This window comes from Pieris rapae, chromosome 22 (genome assembly GCF_905147795.1).
Source record: "Pieris rapae chromosome 22, ilPieRapa1.1, whole genome shotgun sequence".
Classification (NCBI taxonomy): domain Eukaryota; kingdom Metazoa; phylum Arthropoda; class Insecta; order Lepidoptera; family Pieridae; genus Pieris; species Pieris rapae.
The window spans coordinates 2328198-2344178 of record NC_059530.1 but is presented as its reverse complement, the minus strand read 5'-3'; the positions used below and the strand labels follow the sequence as shown (position 1 = coordinate 2344178).

The 15981-nt window shown below is 34.4% G+C and overlaps 1 protein-coding gene across 1 annotated transcript; it reads left to right on the top strand.

Moving 5' to 3' along the window:
- The first annotated feature begins 2045 nt into the window (after positions 1–2045).
- On the top strand, positions 2046–15716 carry LOC110992529 (circadian clock-controlled protein daywake). Its single transcript, XM_022258395.2, has 5 exons — positions 2046–2223; positions 10982–11210; positions 12368–12504; positions 13049–13198; positions 14915–15716. The coding sequence occupies exons 1-5, from the start codon at positions 2160–2162 to the stop codon at positions 15073–15075; spliced, it is 741 nt and encodes a 246-aa protein (XP_022114087.1). The 5' UTR covers positions 2046–2159; the 3' UTR covers positions 15076–15716.
- Positions 15717–15981: the final 265 nt, after the last annotated feature.

The window sequence follows — 15981 nt, the reverse complement described above, 5'->3', positions numbered from 1 at the left end:
TTTTTTATTTTTTTTTTTGTAATTAGAATTTTTATTTCATTGTTTCGCTCATGTATCGTTAGAAATTTCCTAGTAAATTACTAAAAAGGAAGAATATGATAGGTATCATTTATGTTTCTTCAATTTAACGAGTTTTTTTTTTAATTTTAAAGTTATGTATGTCAAATAGGGGCATAAGAATTTTAGTAAGGCTAAGGTGAGACAGAAAAGAAGCTGGGACACATTACCGTAAAGTAATTTATGTAAAATATGCAATTTAATATTCTCCTTATATAGTCATAAATATGTATAATAAATTAAACAGGCTTTTTATTTATTTTTTTCTGAAAAAAAAAATTACATTTAGTTTCATAACGTTATGTGGAATTGTTAGACGACTTCTTGGTGCGTAAACTTCAAAACATTCCTAGCTATAACCAAAGAGCCTGGTTCCAACAGGACGGAACACGTCATACCCGTCCCAAACGGAACTGCCAGTTCGTGAAATTTCCTCAGGCAAATTGATCTCCAGAAGAGATGACATAAATTGGCCTCCACGCAGTCCTGATTTAACCCCTACGGCTTTTTTCTTATGTGGTTATCTTAAATCTAAGTTCTACGCCAATAAATCTAGTCCTCTGGCGCAATAGAGTGGCGGAGAGTTAATTGCCAGTTCTTCTCTTCCGTTCTACGCCCTTGATTTGAGAACTGGCAGTAAATGTACTATTACAAGCATTTAATATATTATATTTCTTTTTTGCCTTCATAAGTGTACATTATGTTACCTACATGAATAAATGATTTTTCAAATTTTGTATTTTAATTGACAGAAAATACCCGTTCCGAAATGGCAGCCATCACTGAGTCGAGCGTCTGAGCCGTCATAAGTAATTTTATTGTTCGATTAATTATTATTTTCAAAAAATAAATTCCCAAAATATGTACTTTAATAATGGATAAACACTATTTTCATACACGACTTAATTGTTTTGAATTAATCAACTAAATATGAACTGTCTTTTGAGACACCGTGTATAATACGATCCTTGTTAAGATCACGAGATTTCCAGCTACTTTTCGACACCTAAATATAGACAATCGTTAAATATGCATTTAATTAAAAGAAACAAACAAAACAAAAAGTTGTATAAGTGTCGTTAAGGAAAAATATGTAAAATATTGTCCGATCAAATTTTAACATAAAATATACATTCAGTAAATACACTTGGGTATAAAAACTGACCCCTAGCAAAGGGAATTAAAACTTTCCTAAACATATATTTTCAGTTATCCTATTCTATTAAAAAATCAGTGGCGCTACAACCTCTTTAGGTCTTGGCCTCAGATTTCTGAATCTGTTTCATGATCATTTTTAAATCTAATAGGCAAGTAGGCACAGGATCAGCGTCCAGTGCCTGACACACGTCGTCGACTTTTGGGTCTAAGACATGTCGGTTTCCTCACGATGTTTTCCTTCACCGTTCGAGCAAATGTTAAATGCGCAAATAGAAAGAAACTCCATTGGTGCACAGCCGGGGATCGAACCTACGACCTCAGGTATGAGAGTCGCACGCTGAAGCCACAAGGCTACTGCTCATACTTTTCTATTTAACTTAGTTCAAACTATTATTCTTATAACTAAAGGAGGTAATAATTGTTTCTGTCAAATTATATTTATTAACTTCGTAATCATATTTATTTTAATAAATCTATATTCTATATACTCCAAAGATGGAATTCAACTTTATGTATACGCAAAATATTAACAAAAGGAAAAAATCAATAAAAATGATTAAATACAAGTATATTAAACTGATTAGTTTTATAAGGGAGTAATAAAACTAAAGAGTGCAGAATCTATCATGTATTTATTCATTTGTGATGATTAATGTATGAATAATTCATACAGAGCTATTACGTGGTTCGATTGTCAATCATTATGACATGCTGACTACTCCGAACTATTTTAACAGAAAGCCCTCTATTGAATGGACATAGATATTTAAAAATAAATTCAAAGTGACTTTAAAAATCAAAAAAAATGATGCTACATTCAAATATTTAAAGTTGTGTGATTTTTACAAGTGATACGTCATACGGCGACTACATAAATATAGCACAGTGTCTGAGAACAAACAGTGATTGCTTGACTCTTGGCATAAACTTATTAAAGCTTCGAAATGAAACTGTCGATTTTTGTGTTCCTCACAGCGGCTTATTTCGCGAACTCGGAGGAATTTTTACGTAAGTTTTATTTAATAATAAAAGTCGATTGTGAGGGTATAATTTACGTTCAGAATATAGAAATAAATAAATTCTAAAATATTCTCGATTTTTTTAGTTTTTTTTTATTTTTTCCACTGTTTGAAGATGGATTTAGTTATTTGTATTCCATGGTAAACCTTTCAGGCTTAGCATGTTATGGGAACACGGGAAATAGAAGGCATTCTTTAAATTGTATCGTCCTTGTTTTTTTCAATTTTTCAATTTTCACAATTTGGTTGACTATTTGTAACATAAATTCTATAGAGGCTTTTTAGTAAGTTAGAATTTGGTTATACCTATATATATTAATAACAAATGCCACAATTTTAACTAATTATACTTATACAATTATTTTATATTTCAAACGACAGATTCATAATATATAACTAAAGAAATTGTACAATTACTAATTTTGTACTTGAAATTACAAAAATATTGCGTGTTTCATTTAATTTTCTTAAAGTGTTATTATTATGAATTGTTTTTTTTTAATGAATTAAAATTTAATAATTATTATATAAAGTAAGTATAACGTATTTTTTCCAATGGACTTATAAACTTAATTGAGAAATAAATAAAACTTATTTATGTTTTTAATTATACACATATAATTATTCCTGTAATTGCGCATTTTTGCAGATATTGTGTTAAGTAAACCAATAATAATTAAACCAAGCCAGGAAGGCTATTTAATGTATGTTAATAATGCAAATTAAAAAAAAACAATAAAACTGTTTTAAGAAATTATTAATTGCAATAATAGACATTGCAATCAATAGAATATTTACAACGGTAGTGTTATATAAACAATAGGTTTTATTACTGTTTGCTTAGGTAAAACAACGATCAATTAGGTATATTGTGCTAAGAGTTCAATATAGATTTACCGGAATACACTTACATGAGTTATTCAATTCTAGATGGGTTTTCGCTTCATACTTATGAGTAGACAGCCTTGTTGCTGTCTATTTATACATTACGATATTTCTAAATTAAACTAACATCTAAATAGATACCACCCTATGTTGAACCAGTTACTGACTGTATTTCTGAACCATTTAGACTTAGGGTCCTCCAAGGAAAGAGCGTACCAATTCTTAAAAGGCCGGCAAAGCACTCGCGAGCCCTCTGGCATTGAGAGTGTCGATGGGCGTCACTTAAGATCAAGTGAGCCTTCTGCCCGTTTGACCCTGTTCTATAAAAAATAATCAAAATTCTAGTTTGGTATATTTTTTAAATTAAAAATATTTTATTATTTTGTTTTATACATATAAGTAAAAAACATCCTTGTTTTGCACTTAAAAGGTCAAGATTTAAAATAAAACAAGAAACTTAACTTCTATACATTATTCCTTCCTAGTCCTTAAATTAAAATAATTTATTGAGATTTATATAAATTATAATTAAATATTTAATTATTGACTAACTTTACCCAGGCCTACCTGTAGGTACATAATGTGTAAGTGTTTATATGTTATCCAGTGGCGTTGTAGCCTTCATAGGTGGCGTTTTAATATCCTCCACAAGTCTCGATGCATTTTGCAGGTAATCGTTTACATAGTTCTTAACTTTTTTTGAAGCAATATTTCTAGCTCTTGGGGCTTCTAATATTTTCTTAATGGCTTAAAAATAATACTAAAACTATAATATTAATAGTAAAAATAATTGTTTTAAATGTAAATGTCACAATATTGAGTCATTTACTTCCGTATCCAAAACACGGAATTATTTTTCTAACCGGAAATATACGTGCGAGAATTTAAAAAAATAGGCTTTATATTATGTACGAATTTTATGCTGTATTTTTTGTTGTTCTGTGCTTGTTTTATCATTAATTCCTATATATTATTGTAACGAATAGCTGTACTTATTTCCAAAACACAAAAATACAATGTGTACAATATTTTAACATACATAGTTATAATAATTAAAATTAAAAATATAAAATTTTAACAAATTTTAAAAGTTTGGTCCATGTGGCATTTTTGAAAGCTGGCAGCATTTCTTCGCTGTATTGCGATACTTAGTCATAAATAAGTATCGTATATTAAATATAAATAAGTAGTATGTTACATAATATGCTACAATATTTATAATTGTAAAAAACTATATTGATGAGAACAAATCATTTAATAGCGATAAAGACAATTTTTTCGCACACTGTATCTGTTGTTTTTACATTTATTTCAACTCTTTAACCAATGCACAGTTCCTGCCTAACATCTGTGTGTTTTACAAAACAACGTAATTTATAAAACTCGATATCTTATGGAATGTTAATAAACATTTTGAACCGTGTAAATTATTTAAATAAAGTAGACAAACATGATTATACCATTAGCTTAATTACTATTTTGTGTCAAAATGTCGCGTTCGCATAATCTGTACATGTAAGGTTCTTCAAAGAAACTGCCCTTAAAGAATTTTTAAATTACATTTTCCTTAAGAATAGTTGTGTAGGTACTATCTGTGTTTAATGACAAATAGAAAAATAGAGAATTTAAAAAAAAAGCTCATATGTGAATCAAACTGGTGTAACTCCGAAGAAAACATCATAAGCATTCATATAAATTCGAAGAGTTGTGTTAATCTAGTGACTCCATTGCCTTCTCGTACCTCGTAGACGTTCGATCCCTGACTGCCTATATGCCGACTGCCTATTGAAGTGAAAAAAGATCGTGAGGAAACCGGCATAACTGACCCAAATCATCGATGGAGTCCAGCACAGAACATCACACACGTCTATTAAAAAACTTATCGTTTTCTACAGAAATATAATCCAGAAGCAGAATTTTTGAACCGGAAAGACTTCAATAGATTCTTGTTATTGACAAGAAAATTGTATGAAATCAAACAAGGAACCTGAGTTTTTAAATCTCATAATGAAAAGTGACTGTGGCAGAACTGTGATTCAATATACAATAATACTAGCAGACTCGGCCAAGCGTTGCTGTGGCTAAGGTTATTGTTATATTACATAGTAGTAAACTATTCAAGGGAAACGGTAGGAGAACTTATGTGAATAGTTGGTACTTTTAACACAGCGCCATCTGTTAGAATTGTATCAAATAATAAACAAATATTTGCTATACAATAATATTGCGGGCATACATTGAGATGTAAGCTATCATATCTTTTAAGTTATATCGAAATGCACATGGGGTGAAAATTTGATTGATATCGGTTCGGTAGTTTAGGAGTCCATAGCAGACAAACAACGTGACACGTGATTTATATACATATATTAAGATAATACCAACTTAAAGCAGGGTATAGTTATATAGGTTGCCACATTTATACTTTTGATACATTTATTTCTGCGTGGTTAAAAGCATTGTCTAAGAAAATAAAAAATAAAACAAATAATTATTACTATAAAATGATTTATTATATTTCTTAAATATACATATAGCATTTCTTAAATATACATTGCCTAGACAGGCTTCCTCTCAATTTAATTTATATTTAAAACATTCTCAATATCCTTTTAATTTAATGTAAAAACATCGTAACATGATCCAATAATGAATATACAAAATATAAATGTTCGTTAATGATAATAGATAAATATTTCATAATCACTTAGAAAATATAATCAATAGTACCCGAATGAAATATTAATAAGTAAATACTTAAACAAAGCAATGACCTTTGCTTCATAAATGAATCCTTGTCAACAAGAACATTTTTAAGGCGTGTAATTAATTTTCCGAAGGTTCCATTCTGATTCGCAATTACTTAAGCGACGCAGCCTTTAAAAACTTAATATACACATATGTACAACTAGATTGCTTTCATAGGAATCTTTTATATGTATAAAAGATTCTTTGAAATCTGATTTATGATTGAATTGATTTGAAAGCTGTATTATTTAAAAGCCTTTATGTATTTCCTGATATAATTCTTATACTATTTAGTTATATTTTTTTTTTTTTTTTTTTTTTTTATAGAACAGGGGGCAAACGGGCAGGAGGCTCACCTGATGTTAAGTGATACCGCCGCCCATGGACACCCTCAATGCCAGAGGGCTCGCGAGTGCGTTGCCGGCCTTTTAAGAATTGGTACGCTCTTTTCTTGAAGGACCCTAAGTCGAATTGGTTCGGAAATACTTCAGTTGGCAGCTGGTTCCACAGAGTGGTGGTGCGCGGCAAAAACTGCCTGGAAAAACGCGCAGTTGTGGAACGGCGGACGTCGAGGTGATACGGGTGGAATTTCGTATTCTGCCTCGACGTCCGATGATGAAACTCAGCTGCAGGTATTAATCCGAACAACTCCTCTGAACACTCTCCATGGTAAATGCGGTAGAAGATGCAGAGAGACCCCACATCTCTACGCAACGCCAAAGGATCAAGCCGCTTGGAGAGATTTTGGTCGTCAACGATTCGAACCGCTCTTCGTTGAATACGGTCAAGTGGAAGAAGCTGGTACTGGGGAGCACCCGCCCAAAGGTGGGAACAGTACTCCATGTGGGGCCGAATTTGCGCTTTATATAGTTGCAAGCGGTGGCCCGGAGTGAAGTACCGTCTCGCCCTGCTGAGCACACCGAGCTTTTTGGAGGCTAATTTTGCCTTTCCCTCCAAGTGACCGCGAAACTGAACGTCGTTCGATATGTCAACGCCAAGTATTCCAATGCTGGCTGTGGCTTTAAGGAGAGTGTTTTCGAAAAGAGGAGTAGCGACAAAGGGTGTTTTTTTAGCGGAAAACGCGCAAACTTGTGTCTTTTTGGGGTTAAATTGGACTAGGTTTAGTCTGCCCCAGTCAGAGACTCCACGTAGTAGGGTTTCTACTTCAGACACAAGTTTGTTCCGGTACTCATCGACATCTGCCCGAGAAATACTTGCCCGGCCAGTGTAAAGAGTGTCCCCAGTGCTGTCATCCGCATAGCAGTGAATGTTGCTAAGTTGCAACATATCATTGATATGCAGAAGAAACAGGGTCGGGGATAAAACACAGCCTTGTGGGACCCCAGCGTTCACGGGTTTAAGGTCGGAACATGCTCCGTCGATGACGACCTTGATGCTCCGATCGGCCAGAAAGCTGGAGATCCAATCGCATAATTTCTCGGGAAGCCCATAGGCTGGAAGCTTCGAGAGCAGTGCTCTGTGCCACACCCGATCGAAGGCTTTCGCTATGTCCAAACTAACCGCTAGAGCCTCCCCCTTGGACTCAATTGCCTCCGCCCATCTATGCGTAAGGTATACAAGAAGGTCACCAGCCGAACGACCACGACGAAAGCCGTACTGAGAGTCACTTATCAGCTGGTGGCCCTCCAGATACTCCAGGAGCTGGCAATTAATAATGGATTCCATTATTTTGGAGAACAAGGAGGTTATCGCTATTGGGCGATAGTTGGACGGATCGGAGCGATCGCCTTTTTTAGGGATCGGATGTATCGATGCGATCTTCCAGCACTCCGGGACAGTGCCAAGCGAGTACAGGTACCGGAAAAGGCGCGTTAAGACCGGAGCCAACTCAGGAGCACAAGTACGCAGCACAATTGGAGGAATACCATCCGGCCCGCTCGACTTATGTATGTCCAAGGAAGATAATGCTTTACGGACAGCACGTTGCCGGAATGTAACTTCCGGCATCGAAGAATCACACCGTGAAACGCTCGGTGGTGATCTCCCTCGGTCATCCAAAGTCGAGTTGGACGCGAAGAGACAGCCTAAAAGGTCGGCCTTCTCCTTCGCAGTGTGGGCCAGCGAGTCATCCTCCCTGTGCAATGGTGGAATGGAGGGCTGACAAAAATTCCCTTGGACAGCTTTGGCTAGAGACCAGAAGGCTCGAGTCCCCGAAGGGAGTTGGGCCAATCTCTCGCCAAATCTGGCAATGTGCTCTGACTTTGCTTTAGTGATTTCCCGTTTGAAGGACCTGGAGGCTGAGTTATATGCTTTTTTGAGTTCGCTGGTATTAGCATCACGAGATTTCGCCGCTTCTGCCCATGCCTTAAAGCATTCTCGCTTTCGACGCGAGGCAGTCTTGCAAGAATGCTTAAACCAGGGCTGAGACTTGCCACCGATCGGCACCGCAGAAAAAGGAATAAAGAGTTCCATTCCCTGCAGAACCACTTCGGCGACAGAGGCAGCGACGGAATCTGGAGCTTCAGACGAAAAGCAAATAGGCCCCCAAGGGTAGGACGCAAAGAAAGACCGCATCCCGTCCCAATCTGCTGACTTGTAGTGCCAAATACGGCGAAAACCCAAAAAGCGCGACCGCGAAGGGCGCGTAGATGGCACAGTACTCCGGACCACACAATGATCCGATGAACCCAATGGCGGGTCAACGGAGACTTGATAGTTCTCCGGATGCGAAGTCAGCAGAAGGTCCAACAAAGAGGGTTTATGACCGTCCACATCTGGTATTCGCGTAATCGCAGGGACCATTTGTGTCAGGTCGTAGGCTAAAGCAAAGTCGTGAAAGGATCTTCCCGCGTGATCGGTGGTTTCAGAGCCGAGCCAATCGGCATGGTGGGCGTTAAAATCGCCAAGTATCACGATTTCGGCGGTAGGAACCCTTTCAAGCAGGGAATCTGTAGCCATTTGGATGTGCTCGATGAGTCGGTCAGTTTCGTCATTTCCGCTATGGGACCTATACAGGCACGCATAGAATCGCGGATGGTCATCGCAGTCTATGCGGAGCCAGAGGTTAGATAGGTCCCTTCCTTCAAGCGTCCCAAGGCGACGAGAACAGATATCCTCTCTGACGTACACGCAAACTCCCGCCCGCGGCACAAATGAATGTTCCAATTTGTACCCCGGGTAGGAGAGGTAAGAAGTATCAGCCGGGGAGGATATATATATTAGTCGTTTTAAATTCTAAGTATTATTTGTTGTTTTAAATTTCAAATTTCAGTTAACTTAGTTTTTTAATATATCTTTATCTATTAATGCACTTGCTTGTTTTCTTTTTTATATACATCAATTGTTTATCTATGTAATCTGTTTTGGCTTTCTTTATTGTCTTAGTGTTTTGTATTGTAATATGTATAAGATGTTAGATTACATATAATTAAATAAATAAATAAATAGTTAGTATATATCGGGAACCCTCTGCGGTAAAGGCCTCCTGCAAGGCATGTCTGTCATCATCCCACCGAGCGTAGGTCTCCTTCTTTGCCTGGTGGGTTACTCTTAGGTACATACCAATTAATAAATCATAATTAAAGTTCGACTAGAGACTCATTTGTTTAGCAAGGAAAAAGGTTTTTTGAAGTATTCAGTTTTAAAATATTTTTTTTAATTTCAGTTCATAATAATAATACGTCACAGTTCCCCCTTGTATACCTGAAATATAGAAATATTGTTTGACAGTTCCTTATCCTGTAGTGACTTGACTGTTATCCTACCCAACAATCTTACATTTTAATGAATTGTTGTATAATAAATAAACACATTTTTTTTTTTTTTTTATAATTATAAGGATTGATTAATAAATAAATAAATTACAAATCCTACGGATTATACTTAAGTATTTTAATAATAACGTTTGGTTAAATACAGTTTAATACATCCCGTGTAAAACTTTTGTAATAAGAACGATTGCAAAAATGTTTTGTTCTAACTGTCAACTGTCACATTTAAATGTCAATTTTCTTTTTTCTTTAATATCAATGTATTCTTTACACAACAACGACCACTAAGTCTTGACATCTTGTTTAATTTATCACAGAGATCTGCTTAAAAGGAGTACATCATGAGTACAGTTCACATTCATACCATCACACAACACAGGCGAATTAGTTAGGAATTTTTTTTTAATATTTTACACGAAGTAACTTTCATAAAATAATCAATATATCATCCATCTTTAGCTATCTTTAGTATAATTGTTTTTGTTATATATCCTTTATGTACCCTAGGTTTACGAAATAAATAGTATTATTAAGGGATCGAGGCCTTAGAAAATTTCTATCGCTTTGAACGGCTAATGTCAATCGATTTTGTATTGAAATTATACGTGTGTCTCATGATAAGAGTGTCAAACGATTGCGATACTCGTTATTGCAATATCACGCCTGATAAAGATTTTTGTCACTTACGCGCGTTAGGCGCATTGTACAGAACTCAAATTGACCATAGACCTTCAATATTATGAAGTTTAGGGTTTGTGGCTTTTTACTGTTACAGGTATACAAGGAGGTTTTAGTCATAGAAAGCCACCATTCTATTACAAGTCTACTGAAATCAAAGTGGTGTAATGGTTATATATTATTCATATATATATTTCAGTCAGTAGTTCGTTTGCGAGTTTACTAGCGTTACGCGAACGGTGATATGTACTTTGGTTATTTTTCGTAATTCTATTTCGTATTGAACAATTTTATGAATTAATATTTTGCTCAATACATACGTTCATACTCTACGTTACTCGACGTAATTCGTTTTAGAGTTCATGTTTTGTGATTTTTCGGATAAATAATAACAACTTATTATTAGAAAGAAGAAAGAAAGAAGTAATGAGGTAAACTACCTAGGAAATATGCAATCTTTAGATGAGATTTGCATTTTTGACAAATCACATTTTACGATCACAATCACAACAGATTTTTGACATCTTTCTGAGAGGCTGGTGCCTATATAAGTCCTGCTGTCCTACCTTCCATAGGGCACTGTTGTACTTTCAGAACCAAAATTAAAAAAAGCACAAATAAATTTTATTCTCTACTCAACCATTTAAAATAAAATAGGTAGCAATAAGACTGTTGATGTTGATTTTTAAAATATTTATTTTTCAGCGTCCTACATCACACCATGCGACCTAAAAAAGAGTGATTTCAAAAAATGTGTGCGAGATCAATTGGAAAAAAGTCTGCCGCTATTTGCGAAAGGAATACCAGAACTCGGAGTGCCGTCTATAGATCCAGTGGACTTGAACGATATACATATTGATGGAAATGGTTTAAAATTAACCTTCACAAATGCAAAAATGCACGGCCTCTCAAAGGTCTCCCTGAAGGATTTGATGTAAGTCAAAATATTTTTTTTTATAGAACAGGGATCGAATGGGCAGAAGGTTCATCGTGTTAAGTAATACCGACACTCACACTGCCAAAGGGCTCGTAACTGCTTTGTCGGCTTTTTAAGAACTGGTACGCTCTTCTCTTGAAGAAATCTACTTAAATCCGGTTCGGAAATACTTTAGTACGCTGCAGCCATAGTTCGCAAAAACTGCCTTACTTATTTATTTCCTCCACAGTACGACACAATAGGTGTGAATGCAGAATTAATATTCATTATATGAGATCCATTTGCAACGCATAGAAAATATAGAAACATCATTTACTCGACGTCTTGCATATAATATAGGTACCCGTACCATCAGCGACTTTATTCATATACATCAGGAAATTTAAATGAGACTTAATTAATATTTTTCTTTTGTTTTTTTTTTATGTTCACCATACTTGTCATGTGTTTTAGAATCGATAGCTTGTAAGGTACAATGCATGTGATGTACTTAAACAAATCTATTAAATATACGACGACGCAAATGATTCATAAATTCCCATACTTATTGTAAATTTTTCCATATGAAATTGTTCAATTGCTTACATTGACTCATTGTAAATACGCAAATACGATAGCATATTATGTGAACAATGGTGAAGGAGTTAAAAAAAATGCTATGTAGGTACGTAAACAATATCTTTTTACCGCGACTACGCGAGTCCTTTTGACAAGCACTTCTTTTCGTGGTGAATTCTAAAAATCATCCCTAGTAGACGTGTTAACTCAACCTTAATGGTTAATACAATATGGGAAAAAGTATTCGTATAAGTACATAACTTATATCCGATAAGACCCGTTCTTTAATAAGACTGATCTATTTGGCCTTTGGAAAACTTCATTTGCAAAATTTTAACCTTAAAGTTTGTTAAAAAACAATTAAAATATCAAACTTACGCGTACAAGTTACCTTTGACCTTTTACTTTAAGACGAAATGCCTATGACATTTGTACTAGTGCATAAATCGTCGTTTTTATACTTAACAAAAAAAACATGGATAATTATATATAGTCTGTGACAATTTTTTTCCTTTAAACGCGTCATTCGTAAAACAAAAGAATCGCACCCTATTTAGTGAACAATGCCCATTGTTTCAATAAAGATTTCGTTTTAGCATCGACATCGGCGAAAAGGAAGAAAAATTTACGCTTAGTTTGAAAGGCAACTTGAGTATGACTTCGACTTACAACGCCGATGGTAAAATTTTAATCTTACCTATTAAAGGAGATGGCGACGCATTTATTGAATGTCGTAAGTACTACTTTTTACTAAACACTAGGAAGGTTTGCCTAAACTAACATGGTGTTGATAATTTAAAACAAAAGACGATTTGATGACGATCTTAATTTGTGATTGGTTAACAGTGTCTAGTCATAGACATGCCACAATTTTAAAAAACGAACAACCGCTATGCGAGTAAACTAATCACAATTAGACGACAAGAACCCACGTATCGTTTTAACAAAATCCACGCCCCCAACTGATGTTCTTATTAATGTTAAATAAAGGTCGAAATTAATGAAGATAAACGTCTTTAAATTTAGCTTTATCAGTATCTGAGTTTAAAAATAGAATGATTTTATTTTTAGACTCAAGGTTTTAAAGTTTTTTGTGTCTGTGCATCACGAATGACCAATCACAATAAGACGAAATACGTAATCGATTTGCGTGTTGTTTTACTAACTTCCGGGTTCGTTTCGGGGATACTAAGCATTACGAGAGCTATTCAAATCGACAGTTAATTGTAAATTATAATATATTTCACTTTTGTTAAACAAATAATTCCCATTCACAGGAAACGTGGAAGTGGAGATTAACAGCAAGTTGTTGCATATCAATGATAGCAAGGGAGAACATTTTAAGTTGGCGACGCCGCATTACAAATATGATATCGAATCAACTACTTTCGACTTAAAAAACCTGTTCAATGGAAACAAACAACTTGGTAAGATGTCACGTTGACTAACTCTGTTTATATAACCAGTCGTAATGACTACAAATCGTTTTATAAATACTGTCGAAAGAAATAAATCCACGCGTCAAGATTTACACTTTTAATGTTATAATAATAATGCTTGTTATTTATTTTTTCGGTCACTCTGAATTTAATTCTAGCTATACATCTTCTCGAAGAATCGAATTATGGTATAGACGAAGGACTGGTTGGCATAAAACTATTGATCCGACCTCAGATGCCCCGGGAAATTCTAGAGACACTTGTCAATGTCACTTATTAAGAGATGAAACAGACCCGAGCTGTAGTCTATGGCGAGAGAACGTTGAACCACCACTGCGTATAATAGACTACCCGGTCTATTATTAAATAGTTTAGACAAATATAGTTGAAGAATTATTTTTATACCATGTTCACGATGGTTTAAAAATATATTGTATTATTCTCTGAAGTAAATAAATTAAGAAAAAAACGACAGGATATGCCTTGAAAAACTTTTAATGACATGGGCAACCCGTCTGACAACTGACAACTCGTCGATTATCTTATGCCAATTGCGTGATATCAAAACGAAAATCAGCGCTGATAAGATGGCAATGACCTTAAACTCCAATTATGTTTCCAGTTTTATAACGATTTTTTACACGTTCTTGAATCAAAACGAAAAGCACTAAAAAGATCGAGTTATGTAAATAATGTTATAAATTAGCGTCTCTGTTATGTTTTTGTATATATATCATGGAAGCAGTCTTGGCTTCAACATAAGACTCATCCCTGAGTTCGTAGGTTCGATTCCGTGCACTAGTGGACTTTCTCTCTATATGCGCATCTAACACTCGTTCATACGATGAAGGAAAAGTTAGCATAGACTGATAACTATCACCACTTGTCTATGAAATAAAAATGATCGAAGTAACAAATGCAATCTGTGGCCGAGACTCATCACTGTATTATTATTCTTTATTAGTGGATAATGGCATGTCTCAAATCCAAAAATCTACATCACAGAAGACTGATCACTATCACCACTTGTCTATAAAATAAAAATGATCGAAGTACGATTACAATCTGCGGCCGAGACTTATAAAAGGTTGAACGCCACTGAATGATTATTTTTTATCAATGGAAAATTCCATTAATATTCTTTCTATTTGGCTAAAGTGCCAGGGTTGTGTTCGGAACCATTGATTCAGTAATTTTAAAATTTCAGGTTCTTAACGACGTATTGATCTGATCTTTTAAAACCCGTTTCAATTAATAGTTTAATTGGACGTTTTGTTATAATTTAAGTCTATAAAACCTATACGGTATATATTTATATCTATATTTTGTCTAGAATTGACTTTTCTTTTTATTATATATAGCTGCTACTTATATATTTCATATGAATTTTTCACTTAACATCAGGTGAGCCTCCTTCCTGCCCGTTTGCCCCCTGTTCTATAAAAAAAAGTGAATCACTATTGATCGGTACGTTCAACTGTAGATGACATTTAATTCCCGGGTGGGACGAAGATTAGTTTTTTTTGCCGAAAGTTCTCGAATATACTGCATCAATCAAAATTATGAAATACGCACAAAGATAGTATGTGTCCGAATCAGCTAGGAGAACATTTCTGTATTAAATTTAAATGTAAGGTTATTTTAAATCAATTCTACTGAGTCTGATTACAAAATTTACAATAAATACTATGTTTTATATTCCAGCGGAAACAACCTTACAATTTGCGAATGAAAACTGGCGACAGCTCATGGATGACCTCGCACCACCGGTTATCAAGCAGATAGCTAAAACCATCGTTAAAGATATAAACAAATTCTTCTCCAAGGTTCAAATTACCACTATTATCAAAGGCTATAACCTGTAATTAATGTATTGGTATACTTTCTATAGATCATACTTGGACTGCGTTGTATATACAATACAATTTGATTTTTCTCTCGAACTGTATCGTATATAAAAGTCAGCCCAATAGCCGCATTTGTAAGAGTCTCTAAGTTCGCAAAAACCAGGTTTATGACTAACGTCTTTGTTATTATTTAAATAAAACTACAATACATTTATTACTCCTAAAGTCTGGTACATATAAATTGTATTTTACCTTCGCTCTTAAAGATGTATAGAGCTTTTTAAAAATACCTTTCCGAGGACGATTCATATCGTATTTTAAGTAAGCGTAGGTAATTTATAGAATGATACTTAAATGAATATAGATAAAGTATAATTTTCTGACGAATACCAGTCTGACGTTTCGATTGTTGTCAATGATCTTGTCAGGTAATTGTACAATTACAAGCAACATTTCCTTTAAAAAAATATTGTGGTAAAACCAGCTTAGCAGTATTATTAATATAGATCAACCGATTTAATTTCTCACAGCAAGTTTCCAGTAACTTCGGTTCAAGTTTTAAAATGTCACACGGAAATGTCGCTTGCTATATTGAAATATCCAAAATATTTATATGTGTGATTACGGTGAAATTAAGTAAAATAAAATGTATTTTTATATTCCCTGATTTATTTCATATCACATAAATAAATTAAAATATCAATTATAATAAAATAACGGACAACGGCGGATCCAGAGGGTCATGGGAGGCATGATTCACCCAAAGCTCACTTTACTAATTACCAAAATAAAATCTAAAATTAAAAGCTTTTTAGTTCACGAATCACAATTTAAAATGCAATATAAATGTATTACAAAAGTCAAGATTAATCAGAGGGTATGGTTCGCATGTGTTTCTGTAGACTTTTAAGAAGATATTTATAA

Excerpts from the sequence above, each read along its gene's own strand:
- LOC110992529 (XM_022258395.2), top strand. The coding sequence starts at position 2,160 with ATGAAACTGTCGATTTTTGTGTTCCTCACAGCGGCTTATTTCGCGAAC. Across the intron at positions 11,211-12,367 it reads GTCTCCCTGAAGGATTTGAT|CATCGACATCGGCGAAAAGG; the intron begins GTAAGTCAAAAT and ends ATTTCGTTTTAG. Across the intron at positions 12,505-13,048 it reads CGACGCATTTATTGAATGTC|GAAACGTGGAAGTGGAGATT; the intron begins GTAAGTACTACT and ends TCCCATTCACAG.